The sequence below is a fragment of the Gekko japonicus genome, unplaced genomic scaffold, assembly GCF_001447785.1.
Source record: "Gekko japonicus isolate JY-2015 unplaced genomic scaffold, Gekko_japonicus_V1.1 scaffold1294, whole genome shotgun sequence".
Classification (NCBI taxonomy): domain Eukaryota; kingdom Metazoa; phylum Chordata; class Lepidosauria; order Squamata; family Gekkonidae; genus Gekko; species Gekko japonicus.
In genome coordinates this window covers 103,688-117,672 of record NW_015176490.1, presented here as the reverse complement: position 1 = coordinate 117,672, position 13,985 = coordinate 103,688, and the positions used below count along the sequence as shown (strand labels likewise).

General features: G+C 46.8%; 1 protein-coding gene across 1 annotated transcript in view; it reads left to right on the top strand.

Moving 5' to 3' along the window:
• ZFAT (zinc finger and AT-hook domain containing) overlaps positions 1–11,362 on the top strand; it is a 173,253-nt gene extending 161,891 nt beyond the window's left edge. Inside the window, 1 exon segment of the mRNA XM_015427248.1 lies at positions 11,106–11,362. Coding sequence (XP_015282734.1) covers positions 11,106–11,357 — 252 coding nt within the window. The 3' untranslated portion in view covers positions 11,358–11,362.
• The last annotated feature ends 2,623 nt before the right edge of the window (positions 11,363–13,985 follow it).

Sequence of the window (13,985 nt, the reverse complement as noted above, 5' to 3'; positions counted from 1 at the left end):
ACCTTTAAGACCAAGTTTTATTCAGGTACAAGCTCTCCCTCCTCTGCAAGGACAGATCTGCACGTTCCCCCCCCCCCAATAGCTAGCAATCCGAAGCAGTCCAGTGGAGCCTGAGCGGTGGGTGTTGCCTTCTGATACACTTCCGGTGATGTTAGGGGGTATGACATATGCTAATGAGTTATGCTAATGAGCTCCTGCACGTCTTTTTCTATGAAATGACCCCTGGTTGTTGTCAAGATAAAATGGAGGCAAGGGGAACAATCTAAGCCACTTTGGGGTTCCCATTGGGGAGAATAGCAGGGTGCAAATGAATTCAATCCATGCCTCTGTTCCAGTCTAGACCTCCATGTGTGCACTAACACACGTACCAAAGCGCCAGCTTCTTACCTATAAGATGCTGTAAGTGTGCAGAGGGGATTTGCCCCTCCATGGAAATGACTGGGGAGGCACTTTCAGGAGCGGAAGGTAGGGCTGCGTCTGCATGTCAGATGGCGTGAATACGCTTTGCTCACGTGGATTGTCCACATCCTGATCCTTGGAACGCTGCATGGTGGTTCTCTCTGCCAGCTGTGGCAGGCAAAGATTCCCCAGAGAGCACTGCATTCTTTTCCTGCACAAAACTGATAGGGAATCCTGGATCCACACTTCCAGGGGAGGTACGGGATCACAGTGGCAGCTGCTTTTGTCTGGGTGACGTAGGGAACGTTTTGCCCGACTCCAGTGCCATCCTCCCCGTCTCAGTCACCTGGACGGTTTTATTTAAAATTCTTATTCAGTCTCCCATCCCACCCAAGCCGTGGCTGTTGGGGTTTTTTTGTTGCTTTTAATTCCTAAACTGAACCTCTTCATCTGCAGCAATTGCTATGGCGGGGGAAAAGTCTGGTGTTTTCATGTCACCTTGAGGAATGCAATTTATTTTGAAGCGAGAGCCATTGTCGATTTTTAATCATTCTGCATTCCTCATTGTTCACTATGATATGAGTTCTTAAAAAAAACCCATGTGTTTCTATTTGACTTCCCCCTCGCAGTGGTATTCTTCTCTCCCGGCCTCGTGACCTTCAGCTAGTCTAATGGATAGCGAGAACTGAAATGTTCAAGGTCTCTGGAATATATCAATGTCTGGTGTCTCTGCCTCTCCACCCTTGTCCTCTAATTGGCTGCTCAAGTCCTGGCTTTAGCAGCGAATCTTCTGGTTTCTATTGAACAAAGCGGGTTTCGGTTTTCATCGTTCTTTTTAAGGGTCAAGGGAGATGTCACAGTAAAAGTGCAACGGGCCCGCTGCAAATGGCAGGCGTGTGCTGAGAACCTCTGGTTTCCTTCCATAACATTTAGCGGCACTTGCTCATGCCCTGATGTCAGATGTGACCTCATTTCCTGCTGTGGGTGAGAGGTGGAGAAACCTGAAACATTGTGATATCAGAACCTGGATAAGTTCTAGGCCTCATGGAAATAGATACTGCTTCATGTTACCAGACCTTGAAAAACATATTTGCATGAACCAAGTGTCCTGATCTAGATAGCCCAGGCTAGCCAATCGTGTCGGATCTGGGAAGCTAAGCAGTGATGGCCCTGGCTAGTAAATGGATGGGAGACCACCTAGGAAGTCCAGGGTTGCTAAGAAGAGTCAGGCAGTGGCAAGCCACCTCTGTTTATCTCTTCCCTTGACAACGCTAGGGGCTTTCCACCACCATAAGTACATAAGAGAAGCCAATGTTGGATCAGGCCAATGGCCCATCCAGTCCAACACTCTGTGTCACACAGTGGCCAAAAATACCAGGTGCCATCAGGAGGTCCACCAGTGGGGCCAGGACACTAGAAGCCCTCCCACTGTTGCCCCCCCCCCCACGCACCAAGAATACAGAGCATCCCTTGCCCCAGACTGAGAATTCCTATCTATGCCTTGTGGCTAATAGCCACTGATGGACCTCTGCTCCATATGCTTATCTAATTCCCTCTTGAAGCTGCCCATGCTTGTAGCCGCCGCCGCCGCCACCTCCTGTGGCAGTGAATTCCATGAACCAAGTATCTGCAATAGATCAGCTTCTTGTTTTCGTCCCCCGCCCCCAGAATTGGCCTGTTACTAAATAAATATTCTATTTCTCCTCTATATCATCTTTCCTATTTTGTTTGTTTTCTAAACCTTAGACAACCATTTGCTCTTAACCTGTGATTATTTGTGACTACCCCTATACTTTCTGCTCTCTTGTGCCCATGTACATTTCTGGGAGAGTGTTGATTTTTAAAATTGTAAGGTTCCTTGGGAGAGTTTGCCATCCACAAACAAAGATGTCATGGCACGTGTTGCCGCATAGGGAAGGATTCCAACCATGAAGCTTGTTGGATGTACTTCAGCAAGTTTGCCTTACTTGAGGATATAGTTTGGTGTTGTACGAGCAAGTCTTGGATTGGCGTCGTCCATATTCTTCCTCCTCCTCCTCATATGTACTGATTCCCTTCCAAACCATTCCACAATCTTTTTTGCTTCACTCCCATCCAGAATTGGAAACCATGATCAAACAAAGGCTCACAGCCGTTGACTGAAGCTTGGTATTAGGGGTGTGCAAAAAAAAAGAAAAAAAAATCAGCATTTTTGGGTTTGAGTCTATTAGACCTGGAAGAAAATCAGTATTCCCGAAGAATCTCAGATCCCAATACTGGTATGGTATTCAGATCCAGGATTTTTTGGAAATCCCAAATTTTGGGGGGTCCAATAGACCCAAGAAAAAAAATGCCATTTTTTTTTAAAAAACCCTAAAGCCAGCCTGACCTTTAGCTTAAGACGCTGAGCTGGTCTGTAGCTCGGCAGTTCGAGACCTTAATGCCATGTGACAGAGTGAGCTCCCGTCTCTGGTCCCAGCTCCTACCAGCCTAGCAGTTTGGAAGCAAGAAATTACAAGAAGATAAATAGGTACCGCTTCGGTGGGAAGGTAACAGTGTTCTGTGCGCCTCGGCATCTAGTCACGCCAGCCACATGACCACAGAAATGTCTTCGAACAGCGCTGGCTCTTCAGCTTGGAGATGAACACCGCCCTCTAGAGTCGGATTTGACTAGCATTTGAGCAAGGGGAGCCTTTACTTTTTATACGGGTAGCAGATCAGATTCTCTGAATTCGTATTCGGCCTAAATAATAAGATACTGGTAAGGTAATCTTTGGGTATTTTTTCGGCTTCGTTTATGCCGAATGCACACTCCTACTTGGTATCAATAGGTGCTAGTAGGGAGGGCATGTCTGTTGACCTCAGAGGGCATGGGTCCTGCCCTAGCCTGACACCCATGAGGTTCTCAAGCTACCTGTCCATGATGTTGTGCAGGAAGAGGACTCATCTCGTCAATGGCCAGCTGCCTTCTCTGTTGTCAGCTCGGGTTGTTGCCCTTTGCTCAACTCCCTCTAATGCTTTCCAAGCCTAGTAGTCCCGCCTGTAGGTGAGGGATCCAATCTTTCTGAGCCCGTGGGCACCTTTGACAGAGGGTAGTGGGGGCAGGCAGAAAATGACTGCCTTGGAGGCAGAGCCAGCCATAAAAATGTCAGGGAGTGAGGATATGCAAAACTCTAAAGTTAATCAGGGAGTGAGGATATGCATAACTCTAATGTTAACTTCAACATTTCAGGCAGAAACTTTGTTTAATGAGATGTCTTTTAAAGGGAACACGTTGCACTTAAAACCTTAGGTAAAGGTAAAGGTTTCCCTTTCTCGAAAGCCAGTCAAATCCTACACTAGGGTTCCGGTGCTCATCTCCATTTCCAAGCCGAAGAGCCAGCGCTGTCCGAAGACGTTTCCATGGTCATGTGGCCGGCATGACTAAACGCCGAGGCGAACGGAACGCTGTTACACTCCCACCGAAGCGGTACCTATTTATCTCCTTGCAATTTCTTGCTTTCGAACTGCTAGGTTGGCAGGAGCTGGGGCCAGAGACGGGAGCTCACTCCGTCACGCGGCACACTCGGGTCTCGAACTGCTAAACTACAGAGCTCCCGGTCTGCAGATCAGCGTCTTAACCACTTGAGCCACCGCAGCCCCTTTAAAAAAGCTCAGCTTCTGTCAAACGGTGAAGATTCTCGTGCTGTGGTAGCAGCTGCTGCCAAAGCAACTGTCTAAAAGTTGGTACAGCCAATCAGATCTCTGATGGTCAGTCAGAAGCCCAGCTGGGCGACAGCCCCACCAGGACCCTCCCACTTTTTAAAAACACTTGATGGGCGCCAGGAAGCATATCAGTGGGCTCCATCAAGCCCAGAGGGGCCACGTTGGGAACTCTGACCTGGGTTCTCTTACCCAGAGGCCTTCCCTATACAGGAACTGCTTTGGAAGTAGAACTACAGCTGGGTTCCCTTGTCAGAAGTCTCCACCTGCCGGTCATCCCGACAGTAGGTCACTCGGCTCTTCCTCCTGCAGGGTCAGCTCTCTCTCCCTCTGCTCCACGTTGCATCCCTTTTCCTTCAGAAGGAAAGACTTCATGTGTCTCCCCGGCACGCGTAAGGCCACCGGCACTCAGTCCCGAGACCGCCCCGTCACGTCCAGCCAGGATGATTGGGCCCTGGAGCTTCCCAGGATCCCCTGTGCAATAGCTGGGCTGTTCCATTTCAGCCGGATCGTGCTGTTCCAGCCTTGTCCAATTTGCTGTTATCATAGAATCATAGAAGGTTAGAGTTGGAAGGGACCTTGCAGGTCATCTAGTCCAACCCCCTGCACTCTGCAGGAGCAGAGCCGAAAGATAGCCCTACATACCTACAACATACCCGGAAGATGGTCGTCCAGCCTCCGCTTGAAAACGTCCCGCGAAGGAGCCTCCACCACCTCCCGAGGCAGTCTGTTCCACTGCTCAACCACTCTTACAGTTAGGAAGTTTCTCCTGATATTTAGCCGCTATGGACTCCCTTGTAATTTCCACCCATTAGATCTAGTCTTGCAATCCGGAGCAAGAGAGAATAGATCTGCTCCATCTTCTACATGACAGCCCTTCAGATATTGGAAGACTGCAATCATGTCCCCTCTAAGCCTTCTCTTTCCCAGGCTAAACAGACCCAACTCTTTCAGCCTTTCCTCATAAGACTTGGATTCCAACCCTCTCACCATCCTGGTCGTCCTCTTCTGGACACATTACGAAGTAAGGAACTTTTCCTAAGCCTTTGGATTTCCCACCCTCACTTTAATTAATTATATCTCGTTAACGTGGCTGCTGGGGAGCAAACGAAGCTAGGTCTGCGGGCATTGAAGAGAACACACAGCCTAATAAGCAGAAAGGGAAGAGCCCGTCCATTTGTCTCGGCATCCACTGCTTTCTGTATCTCTTTCACTGAAAGGATATGAAAATAGCATTTTGCAAGGATGGCACCCAGCGGATCAATCCAGTAGAAACCAAGTCGCTTGCGTGTAAATGCCTAACTGATTCAAAGAGTGCATATCCTGGGAAATTTGTGCATTCGTCACGCTCAGAGGACTGTGGATAGGTATCCATCGGGGAGAGATGGAACCAGAAGCGCCACAAATGCAATCAGTTAATCATGTTACCTTGAGTGACAAAGCCAATAGAAACATGTGGATAAAGGCAGGTAGAAAGGCCATTAGCGTTCTTTATCGGCCATTCTCATTTCAAAAGGACATAAAATTGAATAAGCATCTGGTTTGGTTGCCCTTGCCGCCGAATGAGGTCCTGTTTTCATTTCGCTCTTGTGTCAAACGCGCTTTTATTTATCTTCCTCTCCTCGTTGTTTATTTGCACATCTCAACTGCGTCTGAAATTATGCGCGGCACTCAATGAAAACAAGCCAATTTTGAATCCCATTCGGCATCCATTCTGCTTTCTCGCGGGTGCCGGTGAATGTAATGGCATCTTCTCCCGGGGCTAAGAGGTGTGTCACCTTTGGGACTCCGTGCACTGAGAAGTGTTTTTTTTGCTGAACGAATTGCAAATTTATTCTGCAGTCCCTTGCGGAATCTAAACAACCCTCCCATGTGAATAAAACTGTCAAGTGCCACTTGTGACAAATGTTTGTGTCCAAAATGACTAGTTAGAGGAAGAGATCTGTGAATCTGTTTTGACACCCCCGTATTATTTCCACACTGACCTGGATAGGCCCGGCCAGCCTGATCTTGTTAGACCTTGGAAGCTAAGCAGGGTCGGCCCTGGTTAGTATTTGGATGGGAGACCGCCAAGGAAGCCCAAGAGGCAGGGAATAGCAAACCCGCCTTTGTTTTTCTCTGCCCTGACCTGGGTGGCCCAGGCCAGCCTGATCTTGTCAGATTTTGGAAGTTAAGGAAAGACGGCCCTTGTTAGTACTTGGATGGGAGACCACCAAGGAAGCCCAAGGTCGCTACCCATAGGTGTGCAGTGGCAAGCCACCTCTAAATGTCTCCTGCCTTGAAAACCCTACAGGGACACGATAAGTTGGCTGTGATGTGACAGTGCTTTCCATCACATATATTTCCATTTGGTTACCTATCTAAGCATCTTCCATCAGGGGAAGGCTCCTGCTGCTAGTGGAACAGATCGACACAATCCCACCCATAGCATCCAAACCTAGTTGACCAAAGTGCAAGGAAATGGATCGCCTGCAATGCTTAGCGGTTTACTTTCTGTCACTGTGACATGCTGCGTTAGATTTTTCTTTCCAAAGCTCCAGTTCCCCATGTCCCTCCCCCCTTCCCTCCTCCTTCAGATTAAATTAAACAACAACAACAACAAAAATGGAATAAAAACTATTCATTCTCAGAGCAAGGGAAGAAGCCAACTTAAATCAATTAAATGGCACAGCTAGCTTGGAGTATACTGATCAACGTGCCCATAAAATGGCCTTCTGTTCAGCACAGCTGTGTCATATAACAGCCCTTTTGGCACAGAACAATTGCATTCTTCTTTTCTCCAAAAAAGCGACGATTGCTGCTCACTCCCCAACCCCCGTCCCCTCCTTTGCTATTACTATTTCAGAAAGCACGCTTGCTGCAAATGAAGGGAGCCTTAGAATGTGGGATATTTGAGTATGGGCTGTGGCTGTGGCTCAGTGGCAGAGCATCGGCTTGGCATTCAGAAGGTCCCAGGTTCAATCCCCAGTATCCCCAGTTAAAAGATCCAGCAGTAGGTGATGTGAAAGACCTCTGCTTGAGGCCCTGGAGAGCTGCTGCTACTCTAAGTAGACAATAAGTAGATGGACTTAGCTGGGGTAGTTTACAGGTGCTGTGGAAGTTGCAAATTGTTGGGGGATCTGACATTTCCCACCCCCATCTTTTTATTATTATTTTCTTTTTATTGTTATTTTCCAAGCACAAAAAACAATTACAGGATTCATAAGTTGGAAGGAAATCATTACATTAAACACTTTTTCTCTGATTATTACAGGCCAAAACCATTGTTTTGGCGAGTCACAATCATCTAGACATTGATATTTCTTTTACTATGGACTTGGAAAGATTATTACTCTACCATTCTTCTTGAGGTTTTTCTCCCTCCATAGCTTTAGACACTGTCATTTCACTTATCTTCTAATGTTTAAAGTATTGTAAGCCATTAAACTTAAACTAGTATATTGAGGCTTATCTGTCTTAAGTTTTTTTTCTGTTCTGCTTATTATTATCAGCTATATATCTGTTCAGCTTACATCTAGTTTGTATGTATAAACTACAAGCAAAGTAAGTTGGTGCTCAACTTACACTATATCTTATTTTCCCACCCCCATCTTAACAGAACACGTCCAACAACTCTGGTTTCTGTGGGAAAGGATTCGAGAGTAACATGCCATTGCGTTTTTACTTTAGAATCGGAAAACGCCCGTCAAGTGAAAAATTTCCTTGTTTTTTTTTCCTTCCAGAAACTTATTTGGCATTCTGTTTCAGACAACAACAACAATAAACACAGTAAACAATGGCCAAAAAACCAGCAAATAACAACTGTGTACTGCACAAACCCGCACCAAAATTAACATAAAGAGACTTCAACACAAAGGTAATTCAACACATGTAGGCCTTGCAGGTCCACCGCTGGACCCCTGATGTCAGGGGGTGTGGCATATGCTAATGAGTTATGCTAATGAGTTCCCCTAGCTCTTTTTCTACGAAATGACCCCTGTTTGAGAGTAACATGCCATTGCGTTTTTAACTTTAGAACCGGAAAATGCCCGTCAAGTGAAAAATTCCTGGGTTTTTTTTTCTTCCAGAAACTTATTTGACGGATTGCATGTGTTGAATTACCTTTGTGTTGAAGTCTCTTTATGTTAACTTTGGTGCGGGTTTGTGCAGTACACAGTTGTTATTCTGTTTCAGACAGGCAATTGTGGACTGATAATGGATTTAAAAAGCCCTGCTGTTCGCTGCTTACTTGGGGCGAATAAAGATTCCTCCAAGCGAGCCCTTGAGTGTAGGTCTCTTCCACACCTGCTGCCTCCTCCCATGCTACTGCTACCCAGGTCTAAGCCAAGCTCGGTGCCCCTCCATGCCACCAATGGCCAGTGTGGCACAGTGGTTAGAGTCAATGCTCCCTCTAAGGTGTGGAGTCCTGTGAGCAAAAATTCTACTTTGTGAGCTACTGGCATTAAAGTTGTGAGCGAGCGATTTGGCTACTGCATAAAATAGTTTGCTCTGGAGCCATCCTTCCTGAGCTAAGACAAAAAATGTGTGAGCCAGAAGCTAAGAAACTGTGGGCTAGCTCACACCAACTCCGCTTAGAGGGAACATTGGTTAGAGTGTTGGACTAGGAATAGGACCTGGTGCGCACCGTCTCAGATCTTCCCTTTCTGCGTAACTCACTGGGTAATGCCCTCATCTGCCTCACAGGTTTGTTGTGAGGATAAACAGGAGGCAGGGATCTATCCCGCTCTGAGGATGGGGTAAAAATGCACTAAATAAATAAAGCTGAGCTGCTGCAATGGCTCAGTGGACACATGAAGCTGCCTTTTATTGAATCAGACCCTTGGTCCATCGAGGTCAGTATTGTCTACTTAGACTTGCAGTGGCTCTCCATGGTCTCAGGAACTGGTCTTTCACATCACCCACTACCTGAAATTCTTTAACTGGAGATGCAGAGGATTGAACATGGGAGCTTCTGCACGCCAAGCAGAGGCTCTACCTCTGAGCCACTGCCCCTCCTCTTTTCATAGTGCCCTCCTTATTGTGCTGCCCCAAGCAGTCACCCAGGTGACTTGGGCAGGAAGCTAGCCCTGTGCTGGGGACACGTTCCAGTGCCCCCGGTGAGAGAAGGAACTGCTGATGAGACAAGGAAAGGCTGATGAGAAAAGATCATCCTACCTTCTGCGCCGTCTATTATCCACGGCTGCTGCACTTTTCCATCCCCTCTCTTCCTAACGGTTGCCACTCTCTTCCATCCACAGAGAATTTGAAGAGCTCACAACAAGGAGAACTGTTGGCAAGGCTGATAATGCCCAGTGACTCCCCCCCCTCCCAATTTTTTCATGACTTGCTTAAAATATTTGGCTAATATAAACTCTTCAGACTTCCAAACATTTGGCAACAAATTAAACCAACAAACACCAATTACCAGTATATTAAAGTTTAGAATTTGTTTTTGTTAGTGATAAGAAGATTATGTAGAAATTTTGGAAAGGGAGGGGGTGGGATCACTGCGGGAAGCCAGAAGAAGGGGAGGGGGGAAGGAAAATAAAAGGGGTACGAGACAAATTTAATATCTTTATTGTTAAATGTGATATCGCTCTAATAAAAATCGTGTTAAAAAAACCAAAAAACAAATGTATGTGGTGTGTGTGTGTGTGTGTGTGTGTGTGTGTGTGTGTGTGTGTGTGTGTGTGAAGTGCCGTCAAGTCATTTCTGACTTATGGCAACTCTGTGCATCAATGACCTCCAAAACGTCCTATCCTTCACAGCCGTGCTCAAGTCTTAGAGACTGAGGCCCGTGGCTTCCTTGACTGAGTCAATTCATCTCATGTTGGGTCTTCTCTTTTCCTGCTGCCTTCCACTTTGCCTAGCATTATTGTCTTTTCCAAGTGAACTTCTTTTTCAGAGGACACCCACAGACTTCTGCTCATGATGTCTGTCCAATGGAAACAGGTGCCCTCTGTTATCCGCTAAGATCAGCTGGGCTTTCATATTCCATAGTCAGCAATGGGAGTCCAGGACAGCCATGAAAAAACTGCTTGATTCTGATCACATGGTTACATTGGACCTCCTTTTGCAAGCACATGAACACAGGATGTTGAATAGGGATGGGCATGAACCAGGAAAACACGATTCGTTTTGGTATGTGGTTCGTGGCATGCCCGATTTGTGAGCCACGAACCACCATGAACTTTTAGGCGTCAAACAAACTGGTGAGGTTAGTAGCATGGTAGGATGCCCCTCTGTTGTGCTAGAGACACCGAACTCTCTGGGGATCTCCAGCTGACTTTCTTCTACCTGCTCTCCAAGTTTAGTAAGGATTGGATTTACAGAGTCCGAGTTGCAGACCTCCAAATAAGGTGTCCCCAGGAAAGTGCTTCCTGGGGAAATGACAGGCACAGGTTTAGGAGGTTCAGGAGTGTATAGAATGGACCCTGTGCAAGCTAAAGACATCAAGCTTGCAGGGGACCTCCCCTGATGCTCCTCTACATGCCCTCCAAGATATGTGCAGATTGAATTTAGGGGGACTGAGTTATGCCCCCCCCCCAAAAAAAAAGATGCCTCTAGGAAAGTGCTTTGGGGGAAAATGTCAGGTGCAGGTTCAAAAGTTTATAGAATGGACCCCCTGCAAGGTACACACACCAAGCACAAAGGGGACCTCACCCCGCCACCTGCTCTTGCTTTGAAGTTTGATTGAGCCGAGACATTCTATTTGGAAATGTATCCATTTACGAACCACTTGAAAGTTCATGGAAAGTCCGTGCTGATTGACCTGCCACGAACTTCAGCTCACGAACCACAAAGCGGCCAAAATCCCTCACAGACTTTAGTTTGCGAGCCAGTTTGTGCCCATCCCTAATGCTGAGTTGTGCAGTCCCATTCTGCTGTTAATCGAAGCATATGCTGTTCTCTCTCCCGAAGGGCCCTTAATTTATGAAACGGAGGCTGTCGGAATTTCTCCTTCTGTTTCCTTGCCCTTAATTCAGATATAATGTGGCCCCACCGTCAGAAGCAGAAGTTCACGAGCCTTTTAATTTCCTTCTTAGGTCACGGAAGAGTAGCCAGCTGCCAACCACACGGTCATGATCCAGGAAACGTTGCAGGAGGCTTCAGTAGAGTTGCAGGAGGCTCCAGTAGAGCATCATCTGGTCATCTCCAACGAGGTGGAAGGGATCGGGACAGTGACTGTCTATACCCAGGGAGGAGAAGCCTCAGAGCTTATCGTATATGTGCAGGAAGACATGGAGGCCGTGGAGGCGCAGGCAGTGGAGGACGAACCGTCTGCACAGAAGATCTAGCTACAGCGCCCAAAGGAGGTGAGACTTCCAGTAACACCAAGTCAAAACACATTTTATTTTCCAGTGTATGTAGAGTGGAAAAGCTTAGCAGGGCCTGTTGCAGCGGCTAGTCTGTCATCTTTTGAGGATTTAGCAGATGTGTGGGCTCTTGTTGATGGGACTGGTGGCTTTTGGGCAGGAGAAGCTCTTGGTACATACTGAGCCCTACACAGCTTCGGCTGAAGAATGAATTCCTTTTTTAAAATACTTTCAAAAACTTCTCATAAGCAGCCCCTGAAGTCACTGCCTGCAAATCTGTACTCGCAGATGACCACACCCAGTTCCTTTAGGAATAATAAGTGTTTCTGTGGTATCTTTTGGGCAGAAAACCAAAACGTGATGGGTGGTGACCCCAAACCAAGCCCTGTTAAGGCCACTTCTTGTATCTTTGTTGCTATTTTATTTGCATGCACTTTAAGAAGGCCTCAGACCAGGGGCAGGCGAAATGTTCAGCCTGCAGGCCACATCCAGGTCTCCACCTGCTTTTGAAGGCTCTGCATTGGATGCTGGGTCTTTCTCCCAACACTGCAACCCAGAAATTCCCACATCCAGCTCTCCCTCGAAAGCAAGCAGAGACCCAGGGCGGTTTCTCTCTCCCCCCATCCTGCTGCATACAATGGCCCTTGAGTTTTTAGTAATTTTGGGGACACATTTCCCGACAGATTTATTAAGCAACTTGATGTCTGTCCGAAGAGCTGCTAAGAGCCAGGTGTGCCCCCCCCCCTACATTGTCCTACCTCTCCCATAGGCTTAGAAGGACAATTGTAATGACCGGCTAGCAAGGCTCCCAGATGGAGACACGTATTCACAGCTTCCATTTGGGATCTGCTTCATGCTGATCAGCTCCCAGTCCTTCCGAAAGAAAGCCGCCCTCCACCCATCCAGGGGAATCCATTCTTCAGTGCCCCTTTCTACCTGACTTTCCCCCTCTTTCTGGTGTTCAGCATCTAACCTTCCATGAGGAACTGTGTTTGCTTTGTTACTACTGTCAAAAACACAAGATGGCGGGAGTTAGATTGTGTGTACTCTGTGACATCATGATTTCACATCCTGAATTGGCGGCAGCCCTCCCCTGCACTCCCGATTTTCATTAGGGAACACGAGTCAAAAGCTGCCATCACTTCCCAATATAGCATTCTGGTGCTGTATGGTTAGGGCATATTTTAGACACGTATATTGGAGGGAAAGGACATTTTTAATCCATTCTACGCGTAAAGTATTACAGTCTCCCTTTTTTCCTCTTCGCAAGCGACGGCAGTAATTTCAGAAATATAAAAATGATTTAAAAAAAAATTAGCTTGAGCACAGTGTTCTAGATTCACGCACATGCTACAGGATGATGTGTCTCTTGGTGTGCCATGGCTGCCCCTTTGAGGCAACGTATATGAACGCAAAGAACTTACAGAAACAACAGAGATCAAGCGGTATTTGGTGGGCTCCGTTTGTCCGGCTGGCCACATGTCGAGCTTTTTCTCCACTAGAAGTGCTGCTACCCATCTTGGACTCGCACCCGTGATTACTGTTGTCTTGGGCATTCTGCTGAAATCCTTACTTTGTCCAGCTCTCTTTAAAGAATGAGATGGGCATCTGCTCACACTAGTGAAGGTTCACCAAAAGAAGACACGCAGGAATCTCACAGTCAGTAGAGGCTAGCCCCTGCAGATATCTCAGAACACTGCCTTTGAGGAAGAAGAACAGAGGAGGAAGAACAGAGGGCTCTTTTTGTAGCAGGTACTCATTTGCATATTAAGCGACACACCCCTAATGTAGCCAATCCTCCAAGAGCTTACGGTTGCCCCTGTAAGAAGAGCTCTGTAAGCTCTTGGAGGATTGGCTACATTAGGGGTGTGTGGCCTAATATGCAAAGGAGTTCCAGACCATATTTTTGCAGTGTGTACGTCCCTGCAATATTTCCTCAACTAGGTATGTTTCCAGGTGACACATTCTGCTTTTTGAAGGTTTAAAAAGAAATATGATAAATTGTGATTCAGACAACGTATTGGAGCACGCAAAAGAAACTCCATCTTCTCAAAATGACTGGGAAAATGCAAACTCTGTCGACTTTGGTAGATAACAATTGACACGAGAATCAACCTCAGCTCCATAAAATTGAGGTTAATCCCCGGCTGACCATAGGTTCCGTGGGCCACTTTCCCGGTTGCATTCGTGGACCCAGGGGGCTCTTTCCGTTTATGTCTGAAAAATTCGTAACAGTTGAAATGTAAGAATGCCAGCAGCCCAGAAAGAAATAGGACTCCTGAATCAATTTTCTGTTTCTTCTTTCTAGTGAATTGTATGAATTGCCATCTTTACATTTGTGTGTATGCATATGTTTGTGAATACGAGGCTGAACTTGCAGCTTTTATCATCCGATTTGCTGAATAGCCCCGGGAACAGAGTTCTTTTGAAATCTCAGATCCATAAACCGCCTTCCTTTAATTAGCTTGGCATCTAGCAAGAAGGGATTTAAAACGCCCACCACTGTTTCGGAGGATCGAGTTTACATACGCCCACTTCCGTGTCTTATGCGTACACGTGGGTTTCTTTTGAAGCTACTGGCAAGCCACGTGTCCAGTTTCTGCTGTTATT